Source organism: Coenobita brevimanus, chromosome 84, assembly GCF_032717465.1.
Source record: "Coenobita brevimanus isolate Jiangsu-jjx chromosome 84, ASM3271746v2, whole genome shotgun sequence".
Taxonomy (NCBI): domain Eukaryota; kingdom Metazoa; phylum Arthropoda; class Malacostraca; order Decapoda; family Coenobitidae; genus Coenobita; species Coenobita brevimanus.
In genome coordinates, this window is record NC_137037.1 from 41,921,894 (window position 1) to 41,943,507 (window position 21,614).

The 21,614-nt window shown below is 40.7% G+C and overlaps 1 protein-coding gene across 1 annotated transcript; it reads left to right on the plus strand.

The window, feature by feature from the left end:
* The first annotated feature begins 64 nt into the window (after positions 1-64).
* Positions 65-20,884, plus strand: Vkor (Vitamin-K epoxide reductase). Its single transcript, XM_080280256.1, has 4 exons — positions 65-109; positions 9,270-9,532; positions 18,395-18,504; positions 20,612-20,884. Exons 2-4 carry the CDS (start codon positions 9,345-9,347, stop codon positions 20,830-20,832), a joined length of 519 nt encoding a protein of 172 aa, XP_080136382.1. The 5' UTR covers positions 65-109; positions 9,270-9,344; the 3' UTR covers positions 20,833-20,884.
* The last annotated feature ends 730 nt before the right edge of the window (positions 20,885-21,614 follow it).

A 21,614-nucleotide genomic window follows, 5' to 3' on the forward strand; every position in this document is an offset into this window, starting at 1 on the left:
TAATTTTAGTCTACTGTACTACCATGAAAGTAGTAGTATAACGAGTGCTAGTATCATTGTGAACTTCTTTCGCCCGTATACAGTAAGGAATTAGTGGATTGTTAAGTCGGTAAGAAAACAAAACAGTAACAATGCAAGTGTCAGACTGTCATTCTAGTGACACTTGAATTGACCCCTTCCCCCAACCCCTTCCATAAATAGTTACACACCCAGCAACTAGTCTTACCTTCGGTGTGGTCACTGTCGCCTTATGGAGTTAGGGCGTTCTATAGCGGCCGTTACGGTATGTAACTTTCGTGGGAGTCGAGTATTTTTCACGACCAGAAAATACGTGCCCGAAATCTCTGCCGTATTATAAGATTGATTAATTGGTATTTTCCTAGTTGTAATTGTCACCATATTTATCAGGCTTTGTTACTAGTTTTACAGTGTTCATCAGAGTATAATGTATGGTTTAGATTAAAATGTGACGACGGACGTAGTATCTAGCTTTTCTTATTTTTTATAGGTTAATGTAATTAATGCGCTTATTAAAATTGTTCATAAATAGGGGGTTTCATTATTGTACATCATTTTGTGTATATTTTAGATTGTGTGAAATGTTTTAATCGCTGAGCGTTATTTTGCTAACCTGTATCATATTTTAATGGATGTCTCCTTTGTGATATATACCGTATATATAAAGATTGCTTTATGATGACACCTGTCTTCACCGTCGCATGGTTGTGTGGTGCATATAGAACTCTGTTTTGATGCAGTTTTACCTAAAGTGCATTTTAGTTTACATGCTGTTAGGTAGATTATTATCATTGGGGGATCTGGGGGGCAGAGACCCCCTAGTTAGGTTTCAACCCCCCCTCCCTCCTTTTAAATTTCTACCAGTTTATTTTTTTTAATTTGAGAGTGTTTGGTGCACTGACATTGTGTCCAGTATGCGAGAATGGCAGTAAACACACTGTTGTGGGCAGTTAAGCAGCTTTCTTTAACATTGCAAACTGCAGGGTGTCCCATAAGTCTGGTATCATAGGATTAATGAACATTTCATTTCTCTCCAGATACATGAATATGGGGGTCATTATGAACTGATTCTATAAAAATTCTTATAATGCTGGACTTATGAGACACCCTGTAGGTACCGGTATGTTGGTAAAGTTATTTCGATCAAATCCATATTTTTCATTTCTTCTAAAACCTTACAAATGTATTGTTTTCTGTAAGATTTTGATTGGCGATTTTATCGCAGATTACCCCATTTTCGAGTTTGGGCCCCCCTGAAATGGGCAATTTGCAGCAAATTTGACAATGAAAATCATACAGAAATCACTAAAATACCAGTGGTAAGGTTCTATAAAGAACAATAAATTTGAATACCAGTTTGATTAGAGATTACTAAGGCCATGTAGTAAACCAGCTGTTCTGTATTTGAACTAACCTGGCCAGACCTAACCAACCTAACCTAACCTAACCTTGTAAGGCCATGATCTCTTATAAATTTAACAGAAGCCTGGTCCATTTTGAAAAAATTAACAAATTTGTAACACCCAGTGTCACAAGTCTGACTTGCACTTCATGCTCGCCATGGCTAGACTAAATTAAAATTTATCAGAGGGGCCTCCCTTTCCTATTGTGAGAACAAAAGGTTTGAAATCATAGGCATAAAACAAAGCAAAGATTGCTCGTTGGACATTGTCCACACATTCAAAACTTGTTCTCCTTAAATTCTAACCTTGGTATTCCTTTATTCTCAATTTGTCACTGTTTAGGCTACATGGTCATGTATAGGATTATACTGTATACCATACAGTATTTCAGATTCATAATTCCTATGAGGAGAGGAGGATTAGGCTATTTAACCTTAGCCAGAATGGAATGAAAAGTAGGTAGTTAGTAATAAAAGGGTAAGTTTTGTTTGCACAGCCTTAGTTATAGAAGTTACACACACTAAACTTGTTATAGCTGGTTTGTGTACTGTCTGGAAGGAGGGTTATGCAACAACACTATAGAATTGCCCTGTAATTTAATCTAAAGGAATACAAAATACAGTACATGTACAGATGTTCATCTTAGAGAATTCTTCTCCATAGAAGGTAGGTGGGGGTGCCCATCATCCACCCACTTTGTGTAGCGGTACTCTGTTGTAGAGGAGCTCTGCACTGATTGGCAAGCCATGTGATTTCCTGTGAACCAGGAAATCTTTGACATCGCTGGGTGGTAACGTTATAACCAACCAACATATGTTCCCTACGTGACAACAAGTGTGTTGACGGAGGGTTAGTGCCTCTCCCTGGAAAACTATCTATCTGTCTATCTATTGCCAGGTGCCACAATCCTGTAAGGGGTGGCCATTTGACTTTGAGTTATTTGTTTTATAGGGAGGGGCACTAATCCTCCACCAACCCACTTGTTGACATGTAGGGAGCACGTATGGTTTGGTTATATGGTTACCACCCAGCATAGTAAATGGTTTCTTGGCTTACAGGAAACCATTTGGCTTGTCACACAATGCAAAGCCACCTGTAAAGGAAAGAAAAGCAATAAGAAGTGACAGGAAAAATGGGAGAAATATGAAGAGAGGAGGGCAGACGCAGAAAAAGAATGATAAAGGCCGTGGAAAACAACTGTGGTAAAAAAAAAAAAAAACGAACAAGAAGTCTCGGACCAGAACTGACCAACAGGTGACGACTAAGGACCGAACAAAGGACATGATATGGATTGTGACATGGAATGTAAGAGGTGTGAATGATGAGGTGAAAGAGAGAGAGGTTGTCCAGGTGCTTGAGGTTGCAAAAGTGGATGTATGTGGAATAACCAAAACTAAATGGAGAGGTGAGAGTGTGAGAGAATGGGAGTATGGATGAGGTATATGTGTGGGAGTGGGTAAGAATAGGAGGGCAAAAGAAGGAGTGTGTATTGTTGTGTGCAAGAGATAGAAAGAGAATATAAGAGAGTATGGATCAGTTAGCTCAAGGGTTGTGTGGGAAAGATTGAAAATTGGATTACAAATGTGAGTGATTGTGTGTGTGTATGAGCCAATGCAAGATCGTGCAAGTAGAGTGAAAGAAGAGTTCTGAACAAATGTACAAGCGTGCATGGAAAACTTTGAAAGGAGTGAGAGATTTTTTGATTGGAGATATGAATGGAAAATTAGGGAATGTGAAGGTGGATGGAGTACAATAGTTGGTGAGTGGGGTGTGCCTGCAGAAGTGGAAGACAATGGCAGTGCTTTATTGGACATTTGTGCAGCGACGGGGCTGGTGATAGCCAATACCCTCTTTAAACACAAAATGATCCACAAGTATAATGGCAAGTGATGAGAAGGGTGGGTGCTAAACTGAATGAACAGAAGGCAATGAGTGATTATGTGTGAGTGGATGATAGACTGAGAAGGTGTGTAATGGATGCAAGTGCATATAGAGGTTGGGATAGTGGACTTCCTGACTGTCACGAATCAATTCGCGACATTTCCCTTTTGTGAGAAGCCACGAACTATTAGTGGAAAACTCACTGTGTATCGCTCAGCTAACCGTTTCTCCCTCCATTTCGGGGTATACTTTCCAAAACATTCGTCACTGTTTTCAAAAGTGACCGATTTAATGCACTTCACTAAGTGCTGTACTGAGCGATACTATTGTTCTTTATTGTTCGCCTCTGCTTCCCTCAACCGTTAGCCACGCCTTCTTCCGGTGGCTTGTGCGTCCTGCCTATACATTATTTGAATTCAGTCTAGTTGTTGCTTTGACGGAGAGAGGTGCTGTGCTCAAGAAGTGATGAGAGGTCAGCTAGCACCCAAACTCCACTAGTACAGTTAATCCAAACTCCCACCCCCCGGGTGATACATAGCATTCATTGACTGGTATTTCCTTTGTGTATTTTGTAGTCTTAAGAGTTTAGTTAAGGTGTTTTTTTTCTAGGCGTAAGTATTTAGCTTTTGTGTGAGTGAGTGCGTCTCATTGATTTGATTTGAAATGTAAAGTTAAATTTATTTTTTGTAATCAATAAATTTAACAGTTCTTTTTCTTGAGCTCAATGTAAAGTAAAATCTTGTTTCATTTCTCCAAATTAAGCTTATTTTCCGTATAGCTCCTAGCTTGCATAAACGTTTGCTTTCATAACTGGTACTTAGACCAGTCTTGTTGTATTAATTTAATATCCGTTGTGCCATCTAGGGGTTAAGCATCGGCAAGAACCTGATGTTATTATTATTAGTATTAGTTATTTATTGTCAGGGGTGAAGTAACTTTCTCCAGAGGCTAACAGTACTAATTCAGCAATTGTGAGTAATTAGTCTCTGCTGTGTACTGTTGAGAAAGTTTATAAATTCTCGTTCTTAGAGAATCGTAGCAAGTCAGCGTAAAGTAATCGTTGCTTGATGTAGCAAGACAATCATTGTCTCTGCTCTTCAATATTATTGAATATTATTATCAATTTAAATAATATTTAAACATATATTTTAAAAACACAGTGATATTATAAAAACCCCGTGACACTGACCACCGCTTGGTGGTGGTGAAAGTCAAGGTTCAAATGAAATGGAGGAATAGAAGAGGGATGGACAGGAGGAAGTAGCTCATACAGGGAGGGTAGAAAGGTTGCAAGAGGATGGAAAAAAAGGCAGAATATAAGAGAGAAGTGGAGGAGCGATGGGGTTAATATGGTTTGGAGCAGATGGGAGACATGGAAGGTGTGTGCAAGGTATTCACAGAAGAAATCTGTTCAGCATGTGAGGTGGTGTATGAGGTGAAGAGAGATGAAAAGGGGTGCAAGGAACAGCATGGTGAAATGAAGAGGTGAGACAGGCTGCGGCACAAAAGAAGAAAGCATATAGTGAGTGGATGAGAAACACGGGCTTAGAGGAAGTTGAGAGATAGAAGAGAGAGTTAAATGTAGAGAGGAAGAGAGAGGTGGAAAGAGTAATAAGAGAGAGTAGGAAGAGAGTGGGTTAGGAATTTGGGAAGAATTTGAGTGTGAAGTGAAGAGAATGTGAGAATAGGTTCATCATCCTTGTAAAGTGGAGGGAATGTGAGAAAATGTTCTGGAAAAGAAGTAGAGTTAGGCAGGGTGATAGAGAATTTAGTTAGGAAGTGAAAGATAGAATTGGTAGAGTGGTGGTGGAGAAAGAAGATATGATGAGCAGATGGAGAAAACACTTTAATGACTTCTTGAACATAGAGAATGAAAGTAATATTAAGTGGGTGGGAAATGGCTGAGAGAAGGGGGGATTTGAGAAGAGAGGAAGGAATCAGTAGGATGGAAGTTGGGGAAGCAATGAAGAAAGCCAAATGGGAAAAGCCCCAGGAATTGGTGGAGTGTGTGATGAAATGCTGAAGCATGAGGGAGAGATAATAGTAGAATGGATGTGGAAGATGTGCTGATTGGCCTGGGAGGAAGGTAGAGTCCAGGAGGATTGGAAGTAAGGTACAATTATTTCCCTGTACAAAGGCATGGACCTTGCAAGAGGGGAACAAGTCAAGAGTGAGAGCAGTGGAAATGAGTTACTTGAGAGGAGCATGTGGAGTGACGTGGAGGGACAGGTTGACGAATGAAGAAGTGAAGGAACGCTGTGGGGTGGATGTGGATGTGGTTGAGAAGATTAGGAGAAATACACTGAGGTGGTTTGGACATGTGGAGAGAATGGAGAATGAAAGACTGACTAAGAGGGTGTATGTAGGTGAGGTGGAGGGAGGGAGAGGGAGAGGTAGACCGAGGATGAGGTGGAGGGATGGAGTTGAGGGGTATATGAGGGAGGGGGGGTGAGTTGGGGGGAGGGTAGTCAAATGGTGGGTGACAGAGCGACTTGGAGGCGTTTTGTCTGCGGCCACCCTTTGCGGAATTAGGGCGTCGGGCTGTAGATAGATAGATAGAGACAAAGGAAAAGGGGGACAAGAAGTGTGTGGTACCGTAATCATAGGGGTATTTGTGTTTGTAGTGTAATAGGAAAAGTATATGGTAGGATACTTATTGACAGAGTTAAGGAAACAACAGGAATTAGTTGAAGAAGAACAGGGAGGTTTTAGGAAAGGAAGTGGTTGTTTAGGTCAGATATTCATTCTTAGGTCTTTGGTAGAAAAGTTTCTAGGGAAGGGAAAGAAGTTGTATGTGACCTTCATGAATTTGGAGAAAACATATGACTGGGTGGATAGACAAGGAATGTGGAAAGTATTAAGCATATATGGAGTAAATGAGAAGTTACTGAATTCCATGACAAGCACCTTATGTATGAGGGTGGAAGGCTACAGTGTGTGTGTGGACAGTGAACTGAGTTTTTCTCTTTGAATGTTGGATTGAAAGAGGGATGTGTCATGTCTGCATGGTTGTTCAATCTGTAAATGGATGGGGTTATAAAAGAAATACAAATTAGGGGAGTGGATGTTGGAGTGGCCCTAATAAGAGAGGGCAGTGTGTGGAAACTCCCTGTACAGTTGTTTGCAGATAATACTGTATTGTTAAGTAAAGACGAAGGGGAGCTGCAAGACTCCATGAATGAGTTTGGGAGTGTAAGAAACGAAACCTAAAGGTGAATGTAGGGAAGGGTAAAGTTATGGTCTTCAAGAGAAATGAAGTCACTGAATGTACAGCGAGACTGGATGAGGAGGAAATGGAAACTGTGAGTGCATTTAAGTACTGTACTTGGGTAGTGTGATAAGTAGGGATGGAAGTTTAGAGGGTGAAATGCTTGAAAGGGTACAACAAGGAAGAAAGGTTGCTGGTTCTTTGAAAGCATTGATAAAGGTTCTGCATGACATTACAGTACTTTGATACCATTTCGAACATATGGAAGTGAAGCGTGGACTTTGTTGGAGGGACACAAGTCAAGAGTGAGAGCAGCGGAAATGCATTATATGAGAGGAGCATGTGGAGTCACATGGAGAGACAGACTGACAAATGAGGAAATGAAGGATCATTTGTGATGTGGATGTGGATGTGATAGAAAGGTTGAGAGAAGTACACTGAGGTGGTTGGGCCATATGGAGAGGATGGAGAACGAGAGACTGACGAGGAAAGTGTATGTGAGTGAGATGGAGGGGGGAAGAGGGAGGAGGAGGCCATGGATGAGGTGGAGGGATGGAGTAGAGAGGTATATGAGAGAGGGGTGTGTGAGCTGGGAGCAGGACAATGAAATGGCGAAGGACAGAGTGACATGGAGGCGATTTGTTTGTGGCCACTCCTTACTGGATCAAGGCATATGGCAACAGATAGATAGATAGAAGGTTAACTATAATTTGGTAATAATCAGTGGAAGAATTATATCCACATTGTGGCCTAGGTTGGACCTTCTTTAGGTATGAATAGAGATGGAATATTTGTTTATAAAGGTACCTGTGTGTGTGTGTATATATATATATATATATATATATATATATATATATATATATATATATACTGGTATATAGTGAGATAAGGAAGAGAGACATGGAGGGGTAGATAGAGAAGGGTTTGGAGGGGGAAGGGAAGGGTGAGGAGGAGGAAAGGAGGGAGAGAAACAGTGAGATATGGTGTAGAAGAAAGTGATGGGGAAAGAGATAGTGAGAGACCTAGGATTTATGAAATGTTTTGACAAAATGTGAAGCAGACAGCCATTTTCTGGAAGTGCAACTATTTCATAGTAATGCCACCCCCCTCCTTTTTTTTTTTTTTTTTTTTTTTTTTTTAAGTGTGTGATTTTGGTGCTACTGGAGGGTGCTAAAGAGGCACGTATAAAAACATTTGCAATCTTACTTACTTTGGGGATACAGATGTTTATTTTAGTTAATCTCTTTCCTCTAACCAGATTAGGGTAGGTTAGGTTTAATCTAAATATTGTACCTGTAGTTGAGTTAAAATAGCTTTGCTCCAGGTTAGGTTAGGTTTGTTACACTGTAATTCATCCACCTTAACTTGGAGAAAAATTTTTCTTGTTGCAGAATATTTACTGTAGCTCAGTGGCTGAGTAAGAATTTTATGGTTTTACATCCTTTCACTAGCACTTTTTAATGACTAGTAGCTATCATATTCTTGTGTCAATCTCATGCTATAGCTCATTATTCAAGATGGGACAGTAATGACAGTTTAACCTCTTCAGCCCCATCGGATGTTTAATTGGCAGAGTTTTGCTTCCTCCAGTCAAATTTATTCAGCATTTGGGAGGTCTTGCAGTGAAGAGGTAAATGAGGGTTGTCTCAAACCCCATAATTTAGAAAGTCCCTCATGAGCTGTATAAAATTGTCTACAGGTGGAAAGATTGTTATATATACAGTAAAAGTCCAAAATTTCGGCATCCAATGCCCCGGCAAATCTGACATTTCGGCAGTTTTGAGAAATAGTCCCATTTACGAAAATCTCCAATCGTTCGGCAGATTCTCCGATTTTTTTCGTGAGTCTTGAAATTCTCCATGAGGCTCGCCAGCTAGCTACCCGCCTTTACCCACCTTAGTGAGTGAGATAGTGAAAGTGATGGAATGAGTCTACCACTGCCATGAAGCTCAGAAGCTAGCTCTTTCTCCTATAGCATAAAGAGAGGACAAACATGTAGTGAGTCTAGCATGGGAAAGAGAATCTGTTTTGCCATTCTTCCGCCATTCTTCCGAGTTGTTGCCATGCTGCTGCCGACTTCTCTTGATTCTTCTGTGTGCTTTGTGAACTTCGTACCGAAATACCTCTGAAATTACTATTCGAGTGTGCTGTAAGCACCGTAACATCAGACAGGAGCTTTGTAACACCTGAGTGGACCAGCCGTGTGTTGTGAACAGTATAAACATCTGCGTGCTTTGAAAATGGCCTCCACGTGTGGAAAGTTAACTGGTGTTAGCAAGAAGCGTACACATAAGATGTTGACTATTGTACATATTGTACATATGTAAATAAGGAACCTACTGTACTATAAGTTTAGGTAAGTGCATGTGAACTTGTAGGCCTACTGTACCATTACATTTATATACAGTATGTTCACTAATTTCTTTATTTTTCATATTCATGTATAGTACTGTATTCATTACAGTATTGTACAGTATCAAACAGTATACAGTACTCTCTCCAAACACATTTGTAATGATATGAGTAATGATGATAGTGTTCACCGAAACATATAAGGTACTGAGTGGGTAGGGTTTTCGATAATTCGGCAATTTTGCTATTTCGGCACTTGCCTGGTCCCATAGATGCCGAAATATTGGACTTCTACTGTATGTTACCAGATTTAAGAGGTGATCATTTTATTTAACTGCAATAGTTAAGGGACTTTGTACATCCTTGTCACATTGCAGCATATAATAAACACCCACTTACCATTGCAGGAGTTCAAGAGCAGGATAGCACAGTACAAGGCTCTACCCCACCATCCAGGAAACAAGAATACGTCAGTTGTAACCATGGGGTCTAACACAGCTGAGAAGACTTACCAGAGAGTGAGACTGGGGATGCTGCTGCTGTCGTTAGTGGGTATTATGCTCTCAGTGTATGCACTTTATGTAGAGACAGCCAAGGAAAGTGACAAGAACTACACTGCTATGTGTGATATCAGTGGCTCGATCTCCTGCTCCAAGGTCTTCACATCAAAGTAAGAATGCAGTGGCATTTAACAGAAAGCCCTTGTATTTTTTATTTATTTATTTATTTTTTTTAAGTCCACCATAGATTACAGTAAGTGCCTGTTAACTCACTGAATTTGGGGATGTCTTCTTGCTACCTTCAGGTGCCTGTAGTAAGCTTAGAATAGACTTTTCAAACTCTGAGAGGTAGGTAGAGCCTTAAAAAATAGCTGTGTAAGAGACCATTACTAAGTTGAATAAAAGCAGATGCAACAAGTTTAAACTGATAAGGATGGCACCCAGATTCAAGGGATTAAGTTTCAGTGGTACCTATACATCTGTTGGGCAAGTCCTTCCAATTTTTAGTACTGTACCATCTGTATGGAGAAGGCTGTTTTATTTTGGAACATACCTTTACTGTAGAACTGGAACTGCCTATATTTTGTGTTATCCAATTACTTCATTTTGTTGACTCATCCTTTATTGCCCTGTCAGAAGCATAGGGGCCTGGGCTACCAACCTGCACTCGTGACTTTTTGGTCTTGTAATATGTAAGTCGTGAGTTTTGCTTAAAGTTATTGTGCTAAACGAAGAGCAGGAGGAGTTAAAGGTGACTACAGGGAGTTGATCTTGATTTATTATTTTCAAAGAAAGTCTAAGTTGAGCAGAGTATGTAGTACACAGGGATGTAATTTACTAACTAGGTGTCATCGGACCCCTCTTCTTATTTCCTCTCTCCATTACTTGTCGGTTCTGTGGCTAGCCCCATTCTGATCTCTGATTCCTGCATTCTTGTTTAGCAGGGGTTGTGTCACGTGAGCTATACTGTCGTGGAAGCTTCTAGAACTCTGTATGTCTGTGTGTATGTACTGCTTCCGGCACACTTCTAGCATTCCTTCACTTAAGAGTTGCAAGCTCATTTCCTTTTGGTTGATTCTCGCTGACACACTTCCTATCTCACACCCTGGCTTGGTGCTTCTATCTGTCTATCTATCTATCTGTCTATGAGTTGTATTATTATAATATGGAGTCCAGACATCGCTCGGTCATCCCAGCTGGCAGTCCTCCGACAGCAATCATCATTGACATATGCTAATCTATTAATACATAACATTGATTATAATATTGCATAGATATAATATTCATGTTAATATTGCACTGATCCAGTAAATACATTTTAAACAAGTTGTATGTATAATTGAACAAATGCAATATGGTTAAATTGGTTATTGTATGGCACATTGTAAGATGTGTATGTATAACAGTCATATGCATACTGTATATGCAAAAAAAAAAAAAAAGTTCAAAGTTAAGATTATGGTAAGAGCTATTAATATTTCATATACAGATAATGATACTGGTATACTTCTATATCATGTCATTTTTTTTTTTTTTTTTTTTTAATTAATATTGTATACAAAACATGTACACTTCAAACGGGGGTTTACTTGAATTCGCATTTACCCCCATTAAATACTGACTCCAAGTTTGCAGTTCTTGCATGCATTCTGTGCATTGCAAACAGCACTACTGCAAATACAATACAGAAGATTATAAAGATAGTAGGTGCTGGGCTATACACATAATATGGGTTGAACATACTCAAACTCAAATCTTCCCAGGGCCTCATTGTTTCATTGATCAGTTGCATAGTTTCAAACTTAGGTGAAGTCAGCTTAATACCTGTGCTCATGTTTAAGTCCATATTAGGTAGTGGGTGGAAATGTTTGTGTGTATGATTGAGGATGGCATAGTGATTGATGGTGGATAAAGTGGACATGGATGGTGTAAATACAGCACAGTAGTCTGGTGCTATGTATAATCCTGAGGCTGAAGTATGAGATGGTGGTATATCTGGACAGACTATGTAAACTGATGTGCTATGAGTGAAATAAAAAAACTGCGAATGTCCGATGCATTGATGGTGTACAAGCTTATCTGGAGCAAAAGTGAAGTTGCAGTGATAATTATGAATGTCGTGATTTCTTATGATAGCAGTTTCACAAGGGACTGTTTCAGTAGGCTGAAACATGAAAATGTACGCAGGACAAAGGTGAACAGCATGTAAGGATGTACGGTATTTTTGTTCAATCGTTGATTCACTGGCGAAAGTGACAGTGTTCAGTCTCGTGGAGACCATGATGAGTTCGGTGTCTGTGTTGATGTTGATGATGACCAAAGTGTTATTATTCTTAGAAGGGAAGGGGAATTGTTGAATATAGAGGATGGAAGTAATGCGAGTATAAGTGGCTGGGGAATGGCCGGGAGAAGGAGGGAGGTGAGAAGAAATCAGTAGGATAGAAGTTGTGGAAGCAATGAAGAAAATTAAATTGGGGAAAGCCCCAGGAATTGATGGAGTGTGTGGTGAAATGCTGAAGCATGGGGGGAGAGATAGTAGTAGAATGGATGTGGAAGATGTGCAGATTGGCCTGGGAGGAAGATAGAGTCCCGGAGGATTGGAAGTCAGGTATAATTATTCCCTTGTACAAAGGAAAAGGGGAAAAAGAAGCGTGTGGTAATCATAGGGGCATTTGTCTTCTTAGTATAATAGGAAAAGTGTATGGTAGGATACTTATTGACAGAGTTAGAGAAAGAACAGAGAAATTAGTTGGAGAAGAACAGGGAGGCTTTAGGAAGGGAAGAGGTTGTGTAGATCAGATATTCATTCTTGGATCTTTAGTGGAAAAGTTTCTAGAGAAGGGAAAGAAGTTGTATGCAGCTTTCATGGATTTGGAGAAAGCATATGACAGGGTGGATAGACAAGGATTGTGGAAAGTGTTAAGAATATATGGAGTAGATGGGAAGTTGTTGAATGCTGTGAAGAGTATGTACGATGGTGCGAAGGCTGCAGTGCATGTGGATGGTGAGCTAAGTGAATTTTTCTCTTTGGTAGTTGGGTTGAAACAGGGATGTGTCATGTCTCCATGGTTGTTCAATCTGTACATGGATGGGGTATTAAAAGAGGTACAAGGTAGGGTAGTGGATGTTGGAGTGGCCCTGATGAGAGAGGATAGTGTTTGGAAACTCCCTGTACTGTTGTTTGCAGATGATACTGTGTTGTTGAGTGAAGATGAAGGGGAACTGCAAGGCTTGGTGGATGAGTTTGGGAGAGTGTGTAAGAAACGGAATCTAAAGGTGAATGTAGGGAAGAGTAAAGTGATGGTCTTTGAGAGGGGTGAAGTCAGTGAATGTACAGCGAGGTTGGATGGTGAGGAATTGGAAAATGTGAGTACGTTTAAGTACTTGGGTAGTGTGATGAGTAAGGATGGAGGTTTGGAGGGTGAAGTGCTTGAAAGGGTACAGCAGGGAAGAAAGATTGCTGGTTCTTTGAAAGCAGTGATAAGAAACAGGGAAGTGAGCATGGAAGTGAAAAAGTTACTACATGGCAGTATTGTGATACCAACTCTAACGAATGGAAGTGAAGCTTGGACGTTGTTGAAAGGACACAAGTCAAGAGTGAGAGCAGTGGAAATGAGTTATTTAAGAGGAGCCTGTGGAGTCACATGGAGAGACAGGTTGACGAATGAGGATATAAAGGAGCATTGTGGTGTGAATGTGGATGTGATAGGAAGCGTTATGAGGAACACACTGAGGTGGTTTGGCCATGTGGAGAGGATGGAGGGTGAAAGACTGACGAAGAGAGTGTATGTGAGTGAGGTGGAGGGGGGAAGATGGAGGGGGAGGCTGAGGATGAGATGGAGGGATGGGGTGGAGAGGTATATGAGAGAGAGGGGTGTGAGTTGGGAGCAGGGCAGTGAAATGGCGGGGGACAGGGCGGCTTGGAGGCGATTTGTTTGTGGCCACCCCAAACGGGATGGAGGCATCTGGCAATAGATAGATAGATAGATAGGAAGGGGTGTATTTGGTATACTGTGAACAGGTCGTCAGTTATGAATGGTACATGAACTACTACTGATGTTGGTGTTAGTGTTGCATCTAAATATGGATAATATTGTATGAAATTCCTACAGTGGGGCACCAATTTTCGCGCCTAAGTGGGTCCAAAAATAATGCGCGAAAGTGGAATTAGCGAAAGTTGGGGCATTGTCTTTATGGCAAAAAGGCTAATTGGTTCTCGGTTATCCTAAAGTAACATCAGATTTTCATTTTCACTTGCAATACAGTACATCAAATCACTATTGTACATTGAAGTACGTGAAGTACGTGAAAGGGTACAGCAGGGAAGAAAGGTTGTTGGTACACTGAAAGCAGTGATGAGAAATAGGGAGGTGAGTATGGAAGTTAAGAAGGCACTGCATGATGGTATTGTGATCCCTACCCTGACGTATGGAAGCGAGGCGTGGACCTTGCAAGAGGGGAACAAGTCAAGAGTGAGAGCAGTGGAAATGGGCTACTTGAGAGGAGCATGTGGAGTGACGTGGAGGGACAGGTTGATGAATGAAGAAGTGAAGGAACGTTGTGGGGTAGATGTGGATGTGGTTGAAAAGATTAGGAGAAATACACTGAGGTGGTTTGGACATGTGGAGAGAATGGAGAATGAAAGACATTGCATTGTGAGATACAAACAATAAAAACTGTACAGTACACACTATATGAGGAGAAACATACCACAGAGACCAGGATGAGGTGTTTAATGGATGTTGGGGGTAAGTATCCGAGGCGCGTGGCGGGCTTATTTAGCCACACCAGACGTATTGGCGCCACCTCTTGCTGCCTCGCTACCACTCTCTCTCTCTGCCTCCTCAGATGCAACTTGATGCAACACTTCCACTCTGTGCTGAATTTCCCTTTGTGCTAGGTTCTCTTGAACAAATCCATCGAAATCTTCATCCAGGTTAAGCTCCTCTATGGCACTGGAGCTAGCACGCTCGTACACAATGGCGGGAATGGGTGGACAGAGTGTTGACATGACGTCATTCAAGATGGCGGTGGGTTGCGGGCGGGCGGTGCAGGAAATTCAAAGTTCAAAATATTGTCCCAAACCCAAAATTTGTGCGCGAAAATCGATTTTTTTCAAGCGAAAGTGGAAGTTAGGGAATATTTGGTGCATGCCACGAAAGTGGATTCCGCGAATCCTGCTGTAGCGAAAGTTGGTGCACTACTGTACTTCGGAACAAAGGCTTCAATTTATGTTTATGTATGCCTTGACTAATTATCCGACGTAGCTCATGAACTGGAAGTAAGTCAGTTGTGATCTTGCCATTACTGGCATTCAAAATTCCTTGCATAAGTGCTCTGTAACGAACTCTAGTGTTGTCTGATTGGAGTAGAATTGTGTCAATGTGTTCCATGATGATGGAAAAGTGTTATGTTCCCTTCCATGGCATTTATTTTATCTACATTTTAGAGAGCCATGTTTTCTGCCTTTTTCAGATTTTTCACGATTGTCTTCATTGCCGAGTTATGTCCGGCGATGAATTTATCTTGGTATGTTAGTACCTGAGCTATTTTATTAAATTTGTTGTTTATTTCTTGAAGGTCTTCCTCCGTAGCCAATCCAAAGATGTTCCCAAGAATTGCACCACCCAGGTCGAACAAACTGCGCTTTTGGCGAGTACATGTAATGTTGTTCGTGGCGCTCAATACCTCTGTTCCATGAGATGGGAGATCTTGGATCATGATGAGCATAGTTGACTTCGCCTGTTCTATCTTCCATTTTGCTAACTTCACTATTTCATCCACTTCCATTGTGTTATGTGCTTGTGAAACATAGCTTCCTCTCATGAAGTCCAGGGTCCTCATGGGTCTGGCGATGTTCTCTAGATAAGAAGGTAATTCGTATAAGTAATCCAAACTGATTTCAGTACTCATGACATCTTTTACCATTGACGTCGTGGCCGTTGGAGCTATGAGGCATCCTTGCCGTATTATGTGTTGGGGGTCTTTAGTGAGCATATCCTCTTGCTATGTAGAGGAGAATCCATAGCATAAGTCCCTTCATCATTACCTACCAGCAAAAAAAATTATTAATTTTCTAATATGGTCATGCTGTGGTCGATGATAGCGATGATGTGCGTTGACTAACGGAGAACAATAACTTGCTTGTTATTTCATTTATAGAAGGAGTTTAAATTGATATTTAAATCATGTAAATGATGTACTCTAGATTTTTTTGGAACAGTTGCACCTATGTTTGATTGGTATATAACTTTAATTTATTTTTGTAATTATTGTTGTTTTCTTGATTGGTTTCATGAGTTATGTTCAGTTGCTCGGTGGTATCTGAGGCTGTATAATTATTGGATAGTTCCCTTGAAACTCGTTTTAAATGGTCAATATGAACTTGTTTCTCTTTGCCACTCGACAGTGACCTAATTAAAACTTTGTTTGCTTTTATGTTAATTACTGTACTCTGTATGGGCCCTCAAATTTTGGGGATAATTTATTGTCTCGTATGAATGATACCATAGACATTGTCTCCTAAGCTGATAGGTGAGTCTCTTGCCTTTTTATTAAATGCCTCCGTCATTTCTTCCTTGGACAGTGTTAATTGTTTTTTGACTCTTTTATGTATGTCCTGGAATTCACGTAAATGGAGTTTAGAATAATCATCATAGTTATATATGGGCAGAGTTTCACCTTCTAGAATTTCATATGGTAGTTTTTTATCTGTCCCATATACAGGAAACTCGCACGAAACACGTGGGTTTCGTTCCTACCGTGCCGTGTTAGGTGCGAAATCGCGTATATTTAAACTACTCCGTATTTTGCTCCCTAGACCCCCCAAATGTGTTGTTTTGCTGTTATCTGTCACTGGTAATCACTAGAAAGCACTTTAAGTGGTAAGAAGGTTTATTTAATGTTATAACTCACAAATACAGTACTCCAGAGCAAAACTTCAACACACAAATACTGTACGTAAACACAAGGAAACATTCCGACGCCGATCATAGGTAATCATATAAATCAGGTTAACTGGTACCAGGGCTTTATTTAATGCTTTATCTTTTTTGAGTGCTTTAACTTACAAGTACATACCAGAACAGTACATATTTAACTTAGAAATGCAGTACTGTGGAAAAGCTGTACAGCAAGTCTTTATCGAACAAACAAAAAAGGCAATATTCCGACGCCGATCATGGGTAATCATATCAATCAGGTTAACTGGTTACAAGGCTTTATTTAATGCTTTAATTGCTTACAAGTACATACCAGAACAGTAAATATTTAACTCACAAATACAGTACTGTAGAAAAGCAGTACAGTAAGAGTTTAACGAACAAACAAAAAAGGCAGTATTCCGACGCCGATCATGGGTAATCATATAATTCGGGTTAACTGGATACAAGGCTTTATTTAATGATTTAACTTTTATTTAAGTGGTTACAAGTACAGTACATACGAGAACAGTAAATATTTAACTTACAAATACTGTACAGTACTGTGGAAAAAACGAACAAATAAAAAAGGCAATATTCTGACGCCTATCAGGTAAACTGGTTATAAGGTTTTATTTCTTGCTTTAACGTTATTTAATAGTACTTTAAGTTGCACATAAACTTACCAGAACAGTACAGTACTGTAAATGTTTAACTTACAAATACTGTGCTACTGTACTCGGGAGTGTCTCACTCACTGAATAATTTCCCGCCTAGATCGTCACGTAATCAAAACAAACCGAGCGCTGCGGTGACATTCGAGGATTTGATCTTTCAAAGGCCTCTCCTGTGTTAATTTGTAGTTTTCATAATGATTCTTTAATCTTACGTTGTCTTATATGTATCCCAGCCCTTACCGTGCATAATTGCGAGCGCGTTCCGTGAGATCGTGTTCCGTGCGAGTTTCCTGTATAACAAAATGTGGTGTGTCTCCTATAGATTTATTTATAGATCCATTAACTGAGGCTTCTACTCTGGGAATCCAATCATCCCAGCTTGCATGATTTTCATTGAGAATGTGTCGTAGACATCATTGGTTATGTAGCTGCCATGTGTAAATTACCTGATAGGACCCTCAAGATTGCCAAGACGATCATGTACACCCCAGGTATGTGCTTACTAGACTTAATGAACGAGGTAGAGATGCAGTGTAGCAAATCGCAGGTGATCGAAACACAATCACATTCTCGTAGACTGAGAGTGCCTGAGACAGTATCAGCTGTGAAAACAGCTACAACTACCCCAAACAGAGAACAAAATCGATTGCGACCCAAAAGCAGACAGAGCAAACAACCAAACGCATCGAGGCAACGATCTCAAACACCAGGCCACAGGCAGTCTCATAAATTTTCGCGCAGTTCGAGCAGATCTCTTGAGAAATTATTGGCATTACAGAACATTAAAAAGGCTTTCTCTGTGTTACCGTTGGTGTCATAATATTTCAAGGAATGTAGTTGGCCCTCATGTCAAATTGTTTCATTATTTCTTGGTAAGCAACTGATGCTTGTGATTCCTTATGAACTTGTTTTAAGTCAGAAATTAGTGTATTTTTTTTGCTTTTAATGCCCCAGTCATGAACCAAAAGACAGACAAACAGGTGGGCAGACATCCAGACAAACAGACTAACAGAGATAAGTTGCACATCTACAGTCCGATGTCTATTACTCTATTGATGCTCCGAATAAACATTTTTATTCATCTTCATGTCTCACTTAAAGTTGTATCACTTAAAGTACGGTAGTATTTTGCCAGCATGTATCATTGCTTTTAGTCCTTCAGTCTGTTGATGTATTTTTATTGTATTATTGCTGTTCCCTAATGATTGTATTCACCATTATGACAGACAATAGAACTGATGAGGTTAGACACTGTACTTTCAAAAACCCTCTCCACCAATGGAGGCCCCTCTTAAGTTTAACAAAACAGTCTGGAGATAACAAAAACAAAATTAATATAACAAGTTGCCATACTCAAGGGATATAAGTGAGGATTGGCAATATACTGATACTATTGTGACCCAGTATACATCAATATTCCCTTCATCCGTAACAGGTATGGCAAAGGCTTTGGGTTGGTGGGGCCACTGTTGGGAGAGAACCACCCTCTTAATGTCCCAAACAGCATCCCAGGCATCATATTCTACGTGTCTGTCATCATCATGGGTAGGTTTTGTTAGGCAAGGCTCACATTCTAATTGGTTTTGGAAATTTTAAAGCATTTCTTTGTATGAAATATATTTTGCACTTTTATTCTTTTTTTTTTTTTTTTTTTTTATGCAGCTTCTTCTTTGATGCTCAGCAGGCCTTTCTGTGCTGTTGAGCAAGTAGAAAGTGTGAAAAAAATATTGTAGTGATAAGAAACAGGGAAATGAGCATGGAAGTGAAAAAGTTACTACATGACAGTGTTGTGATACCAACTCTAACGTACGGAAGTGAAGCTTGGACGTTGTTGGAAGGACACAAGTCAAGAGTGAGAGCAGTGGAAATGAGTTATTTAAGAGGAGCCTGTGGAGTCACATGGAGAGACAGGCTGACGAATTAGGATATAAAGGAGCGTTTTGGTGTTGATGTGGATGTGATAGGAAGCGTTATGAGGAACACATAGTCATTGACAGCATCTGGCTTCAACATGGGTTCCCCAGTCCTGTTGTCTGTCTTTCCTATTTCCTCAGACAAACCTTTATGTACCGTTGACAACATGTTAACCCATCTCTTATCATGTCAGAGGAGGGCCAACATGTCGTCACATTTCTTGGTAAGAAGGGCACCTTTCTCAGTATTTGCTGGGAATACAGGGAAATTTTTTCTGTTTGCATGGACAGTTCCACAGGTCCCAGTACCATGTTCAAGCAAATACTTGGTCAACACCGGGGCTATGTAATAATTATCGGTGTGCAGAATGTGGTGCTTGTTGAAATGCCTTTCCGTCAGTACTTTCACAACGATGCCGAGAAACTGTGAGAGTTGTCAGTAGGTGTACCAACATCCGTAGCTGAATAACCTATCATATCAAGCGCATATCTAGTTTGTCAGTCACAAAGGACAAAGAATTTTAGTCCAAAGTGGTGATGCGTGGATGGCACATAATGAATAAATGCCAGCCTGCCCTTGAATAATACCAGCAACTTGTCAATAACCACTTTCTGAAACATGCGGAAAACCCTGGAAAATGACTCCTTGAGCATTGTCAGGATGGGTCTGGTATTTCCATAACCTGTCATTTGGTGCAGGCCCATAACGTCTATTGAAATGCAGGAACCTTAGGATTGCCAGGTACCTGTCACAGGCCATACAGGTATGCCCAGTAGATCATCAGCCAACCAGTAGTCATGGAACACGTTTTCCCACGTGCGCCGTCAACATGGAAAGGGCTAGCCACACAAACAACTACCCTGCCTCCACAGGTAGCCAGTCCCTCCTTCCCCCCCCCTCCCCCTCGACTCTGGGCATAGGCTTCACAGCCTACTCCCAAGGCCCAGTAGTCCTCCTGCATGCCATACTCCTCCACATGTCACCACTTTGGCGCTAACACCCACCGTCCGTACTGAATACATGCTAGGGCTGTCTCATACAGGACTGGTGTACTGGTATTAGCTGGGGCATTTTTACGACATGGTGGCAGGTCTCCTGGTAGATTGGTAAAGTCTGCTGTTATGAAATTCAAATCCATAAACTGTTCCCTGCCCCAGCGGAGATTTGAACCTGGGTCCGTTAGGAATGCAGGACCCCTCTGAACCGAATTCATCCATCCATCATCCTATCCTATGTCACCCCACGAGGAGCATAGGAGCCCGGGGCTAGGCAAGTTCGTCCTGGCAATTAAGATGAGAGTTACCAGCCTCACTCATCCCTACGTGGGCAATAAACCCTAACCACCCCATGGATATAAACCTGCACAAGCTCAATCCTATTGGAGCACCTTAATTACCCACTAAGCCACCAGGTGCCATAATTAGGTTATATGATTACCACCCAGCATAGTAAATGGTTTCCTGGTGTACAAGAAACCATTTGGCTTGTCACTTAGTGTAGAGTCACCCATAGGCAGAAGGAAGAGGAAAGAATGAAAGACAGAAGAGAGAATGTACTGTCACCTGCAGGTAGAAGGAAGAGGAAAGAATGAAGGAAAAAAACACAGAAGAGGAAGGAAGGAAAGAGGAAAGGGCAGACACCCAAAGCAGCACTACATCGAGTGGATGGTGAGCACCCCCACCTACCACAAATGAATATATATACTGTGTATTAATATAATATGGCCTCATGTTTTCAGGTGAAGTGCATAGCATAGGGATGGCACGTACGCAGAGAGCGGTATTGACACTCTCCAACCTCATGAGCCTTTACCTGGCGTATCTGCTCTACTTTGTGCTGTATGACTTCTGTGTGGTGTGTGTGTCAACATACCTTGTTAACTTGGCCCTCACAGTACTGTCATTCCTCCGTGTGTCAGCCTTAGAGGGCAACGCTGAGACAAAGGTTAAAGTCAAATAGAGAAGATAAGAGGTAGCTACTGTCACTGGATACAGTATCTACTCACCCTCTAATCATACTTTGGCTGGAGGAAAGTTGTAGCCATAGCTTTCTGCCAATTAAAGACCTATTGGCAACTGTTAAGGTGGCAGTTTAAATCATTGGTATGCTGCACGAGGAACAGTTCATAATGGTACTGTCACTCATGCAGTCTAGAAAAACTTTAGTATACCAGTAACAGGCTGTTGTTCAGAGTGCAGTCCTGGTTGTAACTCCCTTGTCAATAGAGGATGAGTAGTAATAAAATCATTTAGTGTATTCATAGAAAGTGAAAGGTCTAAATTGCCATACTGTATATGAAGTGATACAAATGATGCTGGTAGCCTTGTCAGCACTGGAGGCGTTAGTCAGCTTGATGTACAGTAATTTTTTGTCATTAGAGGTACATTCCTTGTGTCTTTAAATTACTCAAGATCACAGTAATATGGGTAAGGATGGTGAATATCATTGATAAGACACAGTAAAAGCGAGTATTAAGTTTTAGCATTGGTTACTGTAGTAGTGAAATTTCCTTCCTGTCATACATATGAGTCATGTTATGTACAGTACTATGATTTAGGAGTGTATTGTATATTGCATTCCACCCATGTGTGGTACATTGAATCCACACTTTTTTATATCATTTTCTTTGTTTGGTTGTAAGATCCATCTATCCATCATCCAATCCTACACTGCCCCATGAGGAGCGTAGGAGCCTGGGGCTAAGCAGTTGGTTCCGACATTTAAGATGTAAGATCCAATAT